This window comes from Vigna unguiculata, chromosome 1, assembly GCF_037176805.1.
Source record: "Vigna unguiculata cultivar grain cowpea cultivar isolate G323 ecotype 2 chromosome 1, ASM3717680v1, whole genome shotgun sequence".
NCBI classification, from domain to species: Eukaryota; Viridiplantae; Streptophyta; class Magnoliopsida; order Fabales; family Fabaceae; genus Vigna; species Vigna unguiculata.
Window position 1 is genome coordinate 34,408,377 of NC_140792.1, and position 16,018 is coordinate 34,424,394.

General features: G+C 32.4%; 2 protein-coding genes across 4 annotated transcripts; both read right to left on the bottom strand.

The window, feature by feature from the left end:
• Nucleotides 1-314: 314 nt before the first annotated feature.
• Nucleotides 315-4,832, bottom strand: OEP16-3 (Mitochondrial import inner membrane translocase subunit Tim17/Tim22/Tim23 family protein). 3 transcript variants are annotated; one of them, XM_028049489.2, is made up of 4 exons: nt 4,682-4,700; nt 4,518-4,566; nt 3,754-4,102; nt 315-716 (listed from the first exon to the last, which is right to left on the bottom strand). In XM_028049489.2, exons 3-4 carry the CDS (start codon nt 4,085-4,087, stop codon nt 568-570), a joined length of 483 nt encoding a protein of 160 aa, XP_027905290.1. In that variant the 5' UTR covers nt 4,088-4,102; nt 4,518-4,566; nt 4,682-4,700; the 3' UTR covers nt 315-567. The 3 variants fall into 3 exon arrangements, with proteins under 3 accessions (XP_027905290.1, XP_027905298.1, XP_027905281.1); XM_028049497.2 differs by lacking the exon at nt 4,518-4,566 and having other exon boundaries at nt 4,682-4,832; XM_028049480.2 differs by having other exon boundaries at nt 4,518-4,691.
• A 1,438-nt stretch (nt 4,833-6,270) lies between these two features.
• On the bottom strand, nt 6,271-10,497 carry SPL9 (squamosa promoter binding protein-like 9). Its single transcript, XM_028049508.2, has 3 exons — nt 9,662-10,497; nt 7,270-7,409; nt 6,271-7,135 (listed from the first exon to the last, which is right to left on the bottom strand). Exons 1-3 carry the CDS (start codon nt 10,015-10,017, stop codon nt 6,543-6,545), a joined length of 1,089 nt encoding a protein of 362 aa, XP_027905309.1. The 5' UTR covers nt 10,018-10,497; the 3' UTR covers nt 6,271-6,542.
• Between the last annotated feature and the right edge of the window lie 5,521 nt (nt 10,498-16,018).

Below are 16,018 nucleotides of genomic sequence, written 5' to 3' on the forward strand. Positions count from 1 at the left end.
TTCAGAATATATGATATTTATTATAATATTTCATAATATATCATTTCTTTCATCTTATCCACCGTGTATCTAAACTTAGTTTCAAACTATATTATTCCTACAAATTTTACAATTACTTTTGAATATATTATTTATACGTGTTTTATAATTGCTTTTCGAGTTATTGACGTTATAGAAAAATGCATTTTTCTTACAAAATAAGGGTTTTCCAAGAACTTCTATCGTCTCTGCTCATAAAGTTTTCAAAATCCCTCTTGGGTAACACAATTAAAACACAACTCTTCAACAACATTTGAAATACAATTAAATACAAATTTAAAAATATCATCTCCGAATGTCATTGTATTGAGAATCTCAAAACTATCTTCAAGGAAGAACCTCTGATAATTAGTGGTTTTACGGAGAGCAGAATAGGACATTTATTGGAATTCAACCGGTTCAGCAATATGGAAAAAACTGCGAAGTATGAAATTCCAATTCAACAAACAGAGGGGTCTACAAAAGAGTGATCCACTCTTTCCTATTAATTTGAAACGTCTTCGGTCATAAAAGTGCATAAATTAATAATTACTCATCACCGCTGGTTCTTTTCTTTGTTGTGTAAGCGGCATACTCCTTCCCCTCGTCATGTTTTAATGTTTGACCACCCAAATCAATATATGCAGATGTGAATGCCAATGCCGATCCGGCAGAGAGTGCAGTTTTGATGCTCCTTCCTACAATAGAAGGAACACAACATAAAACTTGATTCCAAAACAGCAGATTCATGGTGACTTAATTAGACTATAACATCGATAATCCTGGTTTCGCAATTAATATCAGATTCAGAAAGGTAACTCAAATTACTTCTTAAGAAAGTTATAAAGGAAGGCTGAACTGTTAAACAACAACTTCATGATGAGAAATCATATTTAAGTTAGACCACTATACCTGACAACAACCAAATATGCATAAGGATACAAATCATGGGCTCTTCCATACACAAAAATTAAAAATGGGGAGACTCAAAAGTTTGGCGAATAAGCCAGCCAGCAGTGAGATGACATGAAACTAACATAAGTATGATTGGGTTTTGGGATGGAGGGTTTTGAAATGAAAGGAAATGGAGGATAAATCATTCATCTCAAGTAAATATTTTATAATATAGGAAACTTTTAGAATGAAAGAAATAAAATAGTAAATTCTCACAAAATATTTCAATTATTCTTTATCTGATTTTATACACTACAAAACTTTATTGATTCAAAAATACCACCATCCTTTTCTTTCTCTATAAAAACCCTCAGAAAGAACAATGGAATGGAACCACTAACCCAAGGCAAGTGATAAATATGTCATAACTTGAAGTAAAGGATTTCCACAAAATATTTTAAGACCAATATCAGCCCAATATATCATACTTTCAGTTTGCAGCGAGTAAATGGAGCAGCGACCAACAAAAATAGTCATTATACAATTATTAATAACTCGATACAAGATTAATAGCCAAGAAGAAACAATGTGTAGTAGCCAGAACCATCAACCACAAACATTTCCTTGTAAAAATTTCAGGCACATGTTTAGCTAAATAATTCAACAAGTGAGCGAAGTACAATGCATAAACTTACACAAAATGGAGCAGCTTTACACCAATGACAGAAGAAACCAGTAGCACAGTATAAAGAAAGACAAAGATAAACACAAAAAGCAGCAGAAATTAAGCATCCATGAATGCATACTTATAGTATAAATAAAAATAAAACGAGTTTCTTCATAAGTTAAAATTAACTCATGCACAAGTTGAAAAATAAAAATTTTAAAGTGATATGTGAGAAATTTTACAAAGTAGCTTATGCATACGCTAAATTTGACTTTTGGATAAACTCATTTTTTTCTCCTGGAAACTCTTGGAGAGAAGTTAGTCCAAACAAACTCAAAGTACAGCTTAAAACATATATCAGGAAAAGAAATTAACCACAAAAATTACCATTTTTCAACAATTCTAAACAACAGTCCATGAGACACAACACAGCTTGAAATAGGCACTTCCATGTGTCAGAACTGGTTCTAACGCAGACATAGTGCAGACAAGACATGGAAGTGGTGTTGGACACGGCCCCTGAAAACAGACGCAGCCCAGTAACTGGACACGTCAGTGACGACAAAGTCCAGTACATGCTAATAAAGACAGGCCCAATTACCAGACACACCAACAATGACAGATCCAATCTCCATCAGGATACAAACCCTCATTAGGGTTTTGATTTAAAATAAAAAATTAAACCATGTTAAAAAAAAAAAAAGATAAACGTTCTCTTTTCCTTTACCTTCACAACCAACCAGAATAATTCTAAGAATGAACCAAGAGGTGTCAAGCAGTGTGGCACATAAGAGAAGAAATGTGTAGCAGTGGCCAAGACTATGGTTGCTACTATCAGTTGCAACCAAAGAATAACACAACTGCCTTATGTGCAACGCACCATTCCTCGGCGAGTAGTGAGTAATTCCCTTCAGACAAATAGTTCTTTTGTCCCCTTTTCTCCCCACTTATGTAACTATCTATTTTTCTCTCGTTCTACTGCTACTCAAATTCAATTATTTTATTCTATTCATTGCCTGCCATACATAACTGACTTTTCACTGCTTCTCCTTAGTTTTACAATTTTTCTTTTACTATTATAAAGGAGTTATTATGCTGTGACCCCGTGTCTAATTACTTTTATATTTTGCAGTTTCTTGAGTCCCAATCCGTGCTACATAGACAAACACAATTAAGCCTTTCCCACAAGGTGGGATTGGCTGCACTACATATACCACATGATGCAAAAAATGTTGTATCGTAAATTATATCTATAGACACATTATTTACCTCCAGTCCTTAATTGCTTCACCTGTAGCTTTTCCTGGTCTACCTCGGCCTCTAGCCACTAGATTACCCTCCATCAGATCTACTCTCCTTATAGGGCTTCAACATCACCGAAGGAAACATTCTATCATCTTTTCTACAGTAGGCGCTACCCCAAGCTTTTGTCTAGTGCATTCATTCCTAATTCTATCTCGTCCACTAATCTATTGCAACATGTTCAACTTTATAACATTGAGCGTATTCATTTGTCGGTTTTTTCCTGCCTAGCATTCAGTTCCGAATATAACATGCGGGTACAATAAAAAGTTATCATAAAAAAAATATAACATAGGTTATGGCATAGAAACTCCCCTGGATCCAACAGAAATCTATTTTATGCTCTCCAAACACATCATGCTACAACCAATCAATGAATAAGGCACAATTGAATGAAAGCAAAAAACTTGTAGCTTCTTTTTTGGGACAAAAAAGTTCCCAATATAAGGATCCCTCAATGACAGTGAAAAGCACAAAGCAACAAAAGACCAAGATTTCAATAACAGACTAAAATGACACAAGAACAACAAAAGGGTTGGCCATAGATAACCCATCCATACACATAGAAACGCACATACAACACCACAAAAAGATTAATTCTCGAAAGCCAAAGAAGACCACATTATAGATTGGCTTCCTAAGCCGGACATCAAAAGTGCCAAAAGCCATCTAGCACAATGACATAACCATGTCAAAAAGCCAGAAAAACCACATTGTTCAAATATACTAATTTCATAGTGAAATGGATCAAGTTATTCTGCGTGATTCCAAAATCACTGACAAATCCATAGGTCAATAACAAACATTTTAGACTCCAGATATTAAATATATAAATTCTCAAAGATAAATATTTGTTAAGGAAAAAGGGCTACCTTTGTAACCCAGAATAGTTGCACCAGCAACAAATCCGCCAACAGCTCCATTGACTAGATCCCTCTTCATCCTATAATGCTGCACCAACTGCTCCACACCTATGTAGACTCCTCCTATGGCAGCAAAGGTCAAACCATAGTTGCCCATCATCTTGAAAGTCCTAATCAGCCCTGGAAGGGCAACATTTCTCTCAACACGAGGGACATCATACCAGGTGGCAACCACAGTACCCCAGATAGTGCCAGCAACCAAACCAGTTGTTGCACCCTTGATAGTTTTCATGAGTGGGGTATCCTCATCCTCCAAGTACCTACGTTCTGCTGCGTCCACCATGATTTTCTCTACACACTATCAAAAAATTAACACTACTCATTAATCATGTCAAGAGATAAACACAGCATTTCATACTACAACCAATTACCACTAAACAGAAGAGGAAAGACAGTTTTAATCTCTCCTAACAAGAACATTTTGAAGGAAACTAATCCAAATAAACGAGATTAAGTTTCCAAGTATAATAATGCTTTCAGAATACACACACAGCATATATGTCACTCCATTGATAAGAAAACACAATTACAGTAAACAGCGGTGGAATCAACCACCAGTATAAATACGCCGAACCAATTCTACGGGAAGACCGGTGATAACCGATCCAAGAAAAAGGATTCCAAACCGGAAAATAACATTGGAAACATCGGCAACAGAAAGATTCATATAATTATTAACAATCATAAAAACGAGTACGAAGAATCACACATACATTCAGATCGAGGATGTGCGCTACTTGGAAAGGAAATCAGATGGAAACCCTAAACAGATGTGTGAAGAAGGAATGAACGAAGTAATAGAAGAGAAATTGGGGCACAAATGCGATATTGATGAAGAGAAAAAGAAAGGGTTAGCGGTGAGAAGATAAATAGTTACCTCCGAGAACTTGAGAAGCGAGAAGATCGTCACTATAAACCAGGAACACCCTCGACTGCAATATTACATCACGATTTTCTTTATCATATTTTTAATTTCTTTTTATTTACTTTAATTTTTGTACAGCATTATTTTTTAAAAAACATAATCAAGTTACATTGTCTATCTCAATAAAAATGCTCGCCATGGACCAAAATCTTGCAAATGAAAAAAAAAAAACAATTATTATAAAAATGAAAAATTCAATAGTCATTAATTAAAAGTACTTTGAAATAAATAATCCGTGGAAAAAATATAACTTTTGTAACTATTTTCTTTTTAAGTTAGATTTTGAACCTTTTTTTCTTAATTGGGTCATTTTATCTAATTTTCTTCACAAAAATTAACTGAATACATTAATCAGAAATGCAATAAGGAGAATGGTGCTTCTAAAGTGTAATAGACACAATTGAATAAAAATAAAAGTTTTATTTAGAAGTGTTGCTGAGAAATGACTGCTGATAATTGGATTAAATTGACTTGCAAACATTAAAACCCAAATAGATCAAGTCAAATAACACTGGGTACATTCTTTCTTCCAGATGTTAAAGTCCTGTTATAAAGATTAAAAAGCATTTTACAACTTCAGTATCCTTCATCACTGTACCACATCACACAACCCCTGTCACCAGTTTCACCACCGCCACAACTGTATCACAACTGCAGAGGAAGAGAACTGTTACTACATGTATGCACACAAACTGTATGATTCAATGCCTCATAAAATGTTTTTACTATATTAAATTGTACAATGTGTGTAACTCTATTTATAGAGTCACTCAATTAATACAAAAACAGACTAATTGACTTAACTGCTTGAATTACCTATATGTAATCACTTTTTCGGAATATGTAATCGAAAATAATTTAGATTTTTTACTGATTTTTTGAGTATTGTTCTCTGCTTAACATTAAAAATGTACTATTTAATACTTTAAATATATTTTAAAATATCAAAACTATTAATAATTAGTATATTATGAAGACAAAGTAAAAAAATAAAATAAAATAACCCAGCTAAAAATCCAAATCCAATCAGAAATCACTTTTTCAGAGAAAAAGAATGGCATTCTGAAAGTTTTAGGGGTGAGCGAAGAAACTGTGGGAAACTGTAGGGTGCAGGAAGTAAAAGCCATGATTTAGCATTGAAAGAAAAAAATGCAAGTGCAAAATATTTACAAGCGTTAACACGTGATGACCACAACCACCAAAGCATCACGACATCCAGCAACCAACGTCATCACGTGCTACCACCCGGTTCAACCTAAACTATAGAGAGCAACTTCTTTTTTCTTTTTTTAAATGAGACTTGGTTTAAAAACAAATGACAGCGCAGTTTACAGATTGACTTCATTGGAAAATCAAAAATGAAACTTAGTTTTACTTTTTGAAATGAACGATAGGACCTCCCAGTTGAAAATCACATGCCTTGTTATCTAAGTCATTCAACTCAACACACTGCAAAACATTCTCAGGTGACCAATGTGTGCAAGCGCAACACTGTTCAAAATAGTCAAAAGATGATAATACCAAATAGCTTTGAGTAGTGGTAGCAAATAACAGAGATTGTCCTCCCAATCACAATTAATTCCAGAGATAGCAATGGCAGATGACACCATGCCTATGCTGCTAAAACAGTAACAAAACACACTTTCAGGTGATTCATTTGGAGTCTGAAAGTTCCACAAAAGAAGCAAGGCCACCCAAGCCTTGATTATCAGTTTAAACAAACCAAAACAAGCGAGATATCAGTCTGGGAAGTAACCACGTAGGCACAGGTTTGTGCTATATGTTATTACAAACCACAACAAAAAAAGTGCATTTAAAGTGACCAATGAGCAGATTCATATTCTCTGGACTGTTCTAGATCCATGTAATGCCTCCTGCCCTGTTGAGACAGATCCAGCTCACCATGAAGCTGGCCATTCAGAGGCTGTGAAATATGACCCAGACCTAGATCAGGGACAACCTCAGGCGAACAGTTACCAGAATCAATGCCCTTGAAACACCACGAGGTATTTGGAAATTCATGGAGTGATGAACCATGAGATGAAGCAGTAAGTTGTGTCATGGGTGTCCCGTTGAAATTTATCATGTTATTCAACCCAAGACCTGGTGCTGTGTTTCTAGAACCCCATGTTTGACTTGACAGAAGAGAGAGAGCACAGCTCGAGTCAGTGACACCTGTGTAACTTTCCCCTGGAGGATGACCGGGACTGGCAAAGCTTGTCCCACCCACAGAACCCTGCAAGAAAATGTCAGATGCTGTCTCTGAGTTGCCGTGCCAGCTAAGTGTGGAGGTTTGACTTCCAGGAGCTAGCTCGGATGATGTAGGAGTTGGAAGTGAATTTCTCAGACTAAGCTTAGGATATGAAGCCAATTCCATTAGAAAGTTGCCCCCTCTGCCACTATTATCTGTCAAAAAAGGTGCCAAACATTAGAATGTGTTTTATATGTAATGCCAAGAATGACACAAGCTGAAACTACACATGCTTCCCTATAGAAAATTTGAGAGGCATGAAACTGATGTTTTACTGATAGTTTCTAACCAAAAGCAGATGAAGAAAGTCTGGCATAGCGAGAGGTTAAGAGGGAGCTGGGTGGGGGCTTTCTCCGACGTTCATTATGGCCAGCCAGTCGCCTGCGGCAACTTCTTTTTCCTTGATCAAACTCCGGAAGCTGGTGAAATCTGGGCAAGGCTATGAAACATGATATTAGTTTTTATAGCTATAACTTGTAAATTATTCCAATTTAAGTCAAAGATAGATGAACGAGTGCAGCTATGCTAACATGACAAGACTATTGTTTCCTAGCAAGCCATGCTATCGTGTTGTAGCCACATGTTGAAGTATCTATTATTACATCAAATAAAAATGAGACGAAATTTCTAACGGGCTAGATAGTCATCATTGCAAATAGCAGAGAGCACAAGCAATATAATATGTATAAACAATAGAAGAACGGTGTTTTTCCATCACTTTCACATTTTGAAATGATGCACATCATGTGAGCATGTCTTACAGTGAATGAGATAGCATATTAGCAGAGTATAAGATGTTCCTTCACACCTGCTTTACAAAAACAATCCTTGAAACATTGCTCAAATAACATCATGTGGCTTTAACATATTCGTAAAATAAAACTATGGACAATACCAACAACACTCTTTCTGTTCTTTATTACCAAAAGGGTAGCATCAAGAGAAGTTAACAAGCTTAAATATAGGTGATAAACCACAATACAGATCCTCCTATCCTCCTATAGCACCATTTGAAATGCTTAACTCAGTTTGGATGATAGAATAATCCATATTCAAAAATATATTTGCATTATCACTGATATTAAAATGTATTTTATCTAAGCATATTTACAGCATTTTCTGATTATTCTCACTACGAAAAATAGCTTGCTTCTCCACTAGAAATTCTACAGATCAAAACTATGACTTATGAGCAAGAAAAGCCTCTTGAAACATTGAAGAACCGTGAGACCAAAAAAGACAAAAATTACACTTGGAGCAGATACCCAAAAGCTATCCCTGCTCCAAGAAAAATACTGCAAATGAAAACCACATTCATCGAATAATGTGATGCAGACGGAAACCTTCCAAATATGATGGTCATCTGTCTCCAAAGTACAAGATTATTAACCAATAGAATACTATCCTAGCATCCTCTAGCACAAAAGAGTCAAATTGAAATGGATAGTAGATGTGACAAAAACAGTCTACATAGCTAGAATCATAAAACATGATAGAAAGAAAATAGGCACATAAGCAAGGCGTGTGGTTCGGATTGCATGATCCAGCAACACCAATTGCACTCATTCTCAATAAAGAGATAATGAAGTCAAAACTACAGAGAATGAAAAGTAACACGAGTCTTGGAGGCAATACATGAACAATTAGACAATCTATCAAGCTTAAGCCATATAAAATCTCATTATCTATTACCAGGACCCACTTTATGGATGGCCAGACAATGGAAGGTTGTGGCCACTCTCATAGTCCAATTAGCAGAAAACTATCATTATGATAATAATGCAAGCCCTTAACCAACAACCCAAGGTTCACTAAGATCAAAAGGGATTGCTTTTGTAGCACAAATAACACATGATAAAACACTTGATTCATAACACTAAACTGAAATACCTGGATTCATCTTTTCACGGATACGGACCTATAAAGTTTGCTCACGTTAGGTAATATATTATATTTGAGAAATAATAGGTTTTCTTCAAAGGATCTTTCAGTAATCTATAAATAGAAAAAACAATCATTATTTCCCTAAAACATGAAATCCAATCACTAAATAGTAATCAGAAATTATAACAGCACATACCCCAACCCCACAAGGCTAGAGGTAGAACAGCAGAGTAGTGTAGTGTATTGTGATTTTCAGACTACAAGTTGCACACCCACTTCAAACCTTTTCCGTACAAACCAAGTTATTATTTTTAATACCAAACACACCTGGGGTGCAAGAATCAATTCGCTCAAAAGGAAAACAATATTTCACACGCGTTATCAGACAGCCGTTCAGATAAGCACTTTAAAGCTGAGCTAGAGGAAAAAGCAAAGTACACCGTGCACAATCAACCAAATCATAACTGAACAAAACATCTCCAGAACAGACACAAAGAATCACACCAAAACTTGAACAAAAGCAAAACCACGATTAAGGAACTAAACCAACAGCACCAAATAAATAACAAGCCTATAATTGCAACGACAAAACAGGATAACATATCTCACCTACAAACCTATACCACAGGCACCCCAAAACCTTAGAATAACGGACAATTTTTTTAATAAAATAAACAACACCCTACCCTACTTTATCTTACCTCACCTATTATAGTAAAATATTAAAAGAGCGCAAGAAGAAGAAAAGGAAAGAATTTTTTGTTTCAGGTAATAACAACAATGAAAGAAGGGTTGACCTGCTACACTGTTGACAAAACCTCTGTTGAAGGCCAGCAACAATGACTGTAGGGGATTTAGAGTGCATGCCACAGACCTTGTGCCTAGAATAGTAAGCTTTAGCATCACTCAGATCTACCATACACCCTTCAACTTGACACCTTGGAGGCTGAGCTGGTTGAACAGACCCACCTCTTCCTTTCCTTGAAGAGGAAGAGGAAGAAGAAGTAACACCAGCAGCAACAGCAGCAGCAGAAGTAAGAGAAGTGGCTGGAGTAGCCAGACCCACATCCTCAAAATAGATTTTTTGGCCGAATTTCAAACCGTTGAGGGACTCAGAAGAGGAGAGTTTGGTGGCAGCAGCGTCTGAACCCATTGTTGGTGATGAGAGGTGTGGTGACAGGCTAAAGTGTATTGTTATTGATGTTATTATTCATTGTGGTCTGTTTGACAAGAATAAGAGTGAAGAGTGAAGAGAGAAGAGAGAGATAGAGGGAGAGAGAAAGAGAGATAGGGGTTGGTTGTGAAGTTGTGAATGTGAAAGTATTGTGTTTGATTCAAAGGAGTGGTAGTGGGAGAGTAAAGTGGAAGACAAAAGAGGAGGTGGAAGGGTAGGGGGGAAAAGGAGAGAGTTGACGCTGGGCCATAGTGGCAGTGGGCAGTGGCAGCGTGTGGTACACTGAGAAGAGAGAAGGAGTGAGTGAGTGTAGTCAGAGAACCAAACACACCCTTGTCTGTCCAAAACCAAAAATAATGGAGGTAAAGCGCCAGCTACGAGAGACAGATTGTACCCTCTTTTGTTTTTCTCCTTTTTCTTCCCTTCCCTTCTCAACTCAACAATTCAATTTCCCTCACTGCCTCCACATCCAAATCCAACGTTTCAAGTTTTAACCATTCCCGGCCCTAACAAGTGTAACTGTCGTTTTGTGCAACTTTTTCTGTCCCTGTCACATACTCGCTATGCTAGCTGGTTCTACATACGAAAGGGATGTATCCATCCACCCAAATTTTACAATAAAACAAACGCATCTTTCTACCCATCCCTTCCTAAATTTCAAACACACATACCTTCACATGTACATAATAATTTCAGAATCAAAACTTCTAACAACAACAACAATAATAATTAACCCTAACCTCGCAATTCTTACCCTCTCCGTAGAGGATCTCCTCCGTTTTCCTCGCCGTGGAGAGTCTTTCCCTTTCGCACCTATTTTCTCTAGCACAACAAAGTAAAGGAAAATATCAAAATAGTACTGCTAACGTTTTGTATGGTTAAATGTCATTGAAAAAACTCATGCCATTCAATCTTCTCTTACATTGTTTTGGAAGTACTGTACAATGCAAGTCAGCGTTATGGGTTGCTTAAGTAACGCCAAAGTGCATCACTATAAATATCAAACACTTAATTTTCCCAAACAGTTCCATATCCCAAAAACTCTATGAATATTTTAAATTTGATTTGTGTACTTAGAAAATTTTTCTACTATTTAGTTTTAGTTCGTAAGTATTGTTAGGTTTGTTAATAGTTGTAAGTTAGAAATTATAATCTGTGTCATCATTCTCACATGTACCCTCATAACCGTCACGTCAACGAGTCCTAATCAATACAAAAATAATGAAAAGGAAAATTATACATAAAAATATTCAAATTAAATAAGTACATCAAGATATTCCATATCTTCTTATTTTCTCTTCATTCCTTAAAAATAAATTCAATCAAAAAATATAAATTAAATTAAATAAAAATGTTGTACCTTCATTCTTTCTTTTCTCATTAAACTTTTATTAAAAAAAATTTGTACAGCTTCTAAATGAGATTAAGAATATAATTTAAAATATAATGAATTATTAAATAATGAGTTCGTATCTATGATGCACCGATACTTCAACTTCGGTCACGTATCCGTATCCGACACGATACGTGTCGGATACTTTAACGATATTTATCAATAAAGTATCTAGTTTATAAAATAGTAATACACTACAATAAAATCTTTGAATAGTAACCAATTTTAGTGACAAAAAATAATTAGTCACTATATACTGACCAAATTGACAACTAAAATAGTTTCAAAAAATTATAATTAATATCTAAATTGATAATTAATATAATTTTAATGATAAATTGATTTTTAAATTGGTCACTAACATTAGCTACAAGGTTTTGATTACCAAAATAATTGGTCTCTAATTATAAAATTTGGATTCACACATTAACAATCATATATTTATTATGTTTGAAGAATTATTGTACACTTTTCATTATTCATATATCATGTATCTATCACATATCGTGTCTTATTATTTTAAAAATAAATGTATCAACGTATCGGATACGTGTCGTATTCGATACACGTATCGTATCTGTGCATCATAGGTCCGTACAGTTCAAAAGATAAAATATAAGTACTTTTTAGTAAACTTTAACAAATTTAAAAAATATATTATTTTTTAATTCACGTATATTTTTAATTATGTCTACTAATATTAATCACACATACAAAAACATTTCATCTTATAAAATTAAATACATGATATAGAATATAAACACCCAACTTAAATCAATATATAGTTTTGTTGATTTAAAAAAAAAGGTGAGTTATTATAAAAACAAGATATATTCAATTTTTATCGATTATAATATTTAATTAACGTAAAACTATTCCAAGTTAACTTAAATATAAATGTGTCATTTTATTAAATATTTGTCATAATAACTTTATCCTCTTAATAACTCTACCTATAATCAGCGGCAGAATATCATTAGAATATAATTTAAAATTACATTTATATATTATTATATTATTTATATTAAGTTTAAAAAATTATCATTTTATTTATATGTTTATATATATATATATATATATATGTATATAATAATTAATAATAATTAAAATATAATATTTTTAACTTATTTAAAAATTATTTAATTTTTTTTATTAGAAGGGTAGTTAGGTATTTTTAAAATTTTATCTATTATAATTGTTTTTGTCTTGTCTATCACATTACTCGAATCATTCACTGATTCTCATAAAATTTATCTCCAAATTCACTCACTTTACCTTATAAATCTACTGAAAAAACACACATATCCATACACTTAGATATATCCAAATTCATTCTCACATTCTTTTCAAAATTCATCTCTTCAAAGGAACAAAGTCTTAATTTTTTTTTTCAAACAGTCGCTACCTAATAAGGTCAATGAAAAATACAAAATAAAAAAAAAATTATCTTAAAACTATTTCAAATTACCCTTTTTTTTGTTTTGTTTTACATTTGACTTTCTTTTTTATATCTTTTAATCCACCATCTTTTATCTCTTTCAATTTATAATATTTTTAATCTCCGTCTCTAAATTAAATTTGATTTTCTTAAAAAAAAGATATTAATAATTAAAATAAATTATATAAGTTTAAGTGAAATTCTTTCAATTTATAATATTTTTTTATCTCCGTCTCTAAATTAAATTTGATTTTCTTAAAAATATATATTAATAATTAAAATAAATTATATAAGTTTAAGTGAAATTTTGTAGTTAAAATATTTATTTATTATGATGGTAGTTTTATAATAGAAATAGTTATTGTAACTTTGATAAAAAAAATTTATCATTATCCATATATTACATTCCTTCTTTTAGTTACAGCTCAAAATCAAATCAATATAATTATATTTTCAAATCAAAACAAATGATAAAATCATCAATAAAATAATTCAATTGTTTTATAATCAATAAAGAACTCATTTATAAAAACATCTAAAAATTTTCAAATATTAAGATTACACAAAGAGACTTAAGAAAAAAAGAAAAAAAAACATATAATGACACTGTTAAATAACCGACAAAATTGGAACTTCAACAAACATTCACTTCTTAAATGAATTTAATTTCAAACCAATTTCCATAGTATACTTTTCAAGTAATAGTTCATTAAATCACACAAAACATGATTTCAAATACAAGATGTTAGTTGAGCAACCCTTAGCCACAATATAGAAATGTTTCACTCTCTTTTCTTACTTAAATGTAATAATGTGTTTCAATGTCCTTTTAGCATTTATGGGGTCTAAAAACAGACAAAATTTGTCTTCACATCTTTCTCACACAAACAACCAAATGTAGCTTCAATCGTAACTTACATTGCTTCAGGGATCCACTGAATTAATGATTGAGTGATCATACTCTATCACAGCATTAAATATAATCCCATATTTAATTACAACAACAAACAATATTATATAATAAGAGGTTTATATTAATCTTCAACAAATTCCATAATTATCCTTTAACCTATAATATATTATTATTTCTAACATTTTAATCTATTCATAGTTATCAATCAAAACCACGTTCATTTATAACTTTATGTTAATTTCTCTTTATGTTTTATTGTGTTTTAAGAAATTATATTCTAACACCTGAAAAGTTAAGAAAAGTTATAATTTATTTTCGGGAGACTTAATATTTAAAAACCAAACACACTACATGGTATAGAGGATATGATTTGTGTTTGCATACCGAAATATAGATAAAGTAAAGTTTAATTTAATTTAATTTCATAAAACCAAATATATTGCCGTGGTCTTAAATTATAATACAGATTTAAGAATAAGATTTTTTATACAAACTAAAAGATTTAAAATATTTTTTTGTAGAATCTGAATCTTCTTTTTTTTTTTAAAATAGACTTTAAATTTAATTTAATTTTATGAAATTAACTTATAAGATTACAATTGTATTTATATACGATAAATTCACCTATTATATCTAATGAAAGTGAGATCTCACGTTGCCTCATGCATTAAAAAGGTCATCATCACTCATTATTGTTAGACACCTTCCCTACAATTCAACTCACACCAAATTATGGGTGTGTTTCAATTTAAGCCGAAAAGTTAAGTTTTCTTGCAAGTAATTTTTTTCAACTTAAGTTTGGTTAATAATCTCATCTAACGGAAAAATAATCATAGTATTATTTTGAATGTAATAATAGATTTTGTTGAAAGTTCTACATTGACTAAAGATAAGACAATTTTATAATATATATATATATATATATATATATATATATATATATATATATATATATATATATATATATATATATATAAGTGTGATACAAACATCACTTTACACGGTAATTTATGGAATTGAATTAGACTTAAACTCTACTTTTAACCTGATATCAGTGTCATTCTTTAAAAAAAGACTATCCCAATAAAATTTGTTGAACATTCTATTTCATCTACTATCGACTAGAGATAAGACTTATACTCCGTTTCTAACGGTTTTAGCCCTTTTGATATTGAATAAAACGTAAAGAAACTACATACAATGCAACGTATGTACTGCGAAGACGATTTAAATAATTTAAAAAATGCATGGAAATGTAGTGATATATTGAATGAGTTGCATGTAGGTGGGTAGAAGTACGTAATAAAGAAGGTGTATGAGTATATGATTACCCTATTCAGTAGTCGATGGTAAAAGTGAGACATGAATGCAGCCAAGTGTTTGTGAAGTAGGTCCTATGAATGGATGACCAATATATCCGCAACTTTTCATACTATGCAATTATCAATACCAACCCAACATAAGATGCCAAAGTGGTTAAGTATCACGAATCGTGGCAGATTATGAAACCACCCACATTTTCTCATAAAAACGCTTTTCTGCATTTTCTATCTACCACCACACAGACAAGATCTGAGTCTGCACAGTATCTCATTAATAACGACGCAACATCAACTAAAACTACTCTTGCTTTCATCACTCTTATAATTTACCCCACCGGTAAAAATACACAATAAGCTTATGGTCAAATTTCAGTCCGATTCGATTTCGTCAAATACAATCAAATTTAGTTTACGAGGACTTGACCAAATTTTAACGAGGACCAACTTAATTGAATTTGGTCAATTTTTTTATCGGACAAATTTTATTAAATGCAAGCAAATTTGAATTGTGTCAACTGGTCAAATTTGGACTAGTCTATCTTGACCTTCAACCTAACTCAATTAAAAATTTAGATTGAAAATTTGGATTATCCATATTTGAAAATCTAAATTTAGAAAATTGATATTGAATCCATAAAATATATAAAATGTAGATCAAATTGAAATTTTTAAATAATTCAGATTTAATAAAATAATTTTTAAATGGATTGAATTTTTAATAAAATAGATTAGGATTTTTTAATAAAATAGATTAGATCGAAGAAGAAGTAAATTAGATCAAGAAAATTGAATTTTTTTACCCAACCCTTATGTTATGTTCGCTTCAATTCATTTCCTGTTTGAGAGAAAAAGAAAAGATGAATTAGGTGATTTTGACGTTCGTTTGCGTTGAATTAAGGGCGAGCGAAAGCAAC

Coding starts and splice junctions, on each gene's coding strand:
- SPL9 (XM_028049508.2), bottom strand. CDS start 10,017: ATGGGTTCAGACGCTGCTGCCACCAAACTCTCCTCTTCTGAGTCCCTC. Junction 7,410..9,661: donor TTTTGTCAACAGTGTAGCAG/GTCAACCCTTCT, acceptor AGCCTTGCCCAG/ATTTCACCAGCTTCCGGAGT. Junction 7,136..7,269: donor ACTTTCTTCATCTGCTTTTG/GTTAGAAACTAT, acceptor CTTTTTTGACAG/ATAATAGTGGCAGAGGGGGC.
- OEP16-3 (XM_028049497.2), bottom strand. CDS start 4,087: ATGGTGGACGCAGCAGAACGTAGGTACTTGGAGGATGAGGATACCCCA. Junction 717..3,753: donor AACTATTCTGGGTTACAAAG/GTAGCCCTTTTT, acceptor CTTCTATTGTAG/GAAGGAGCATCAAAACTGCA.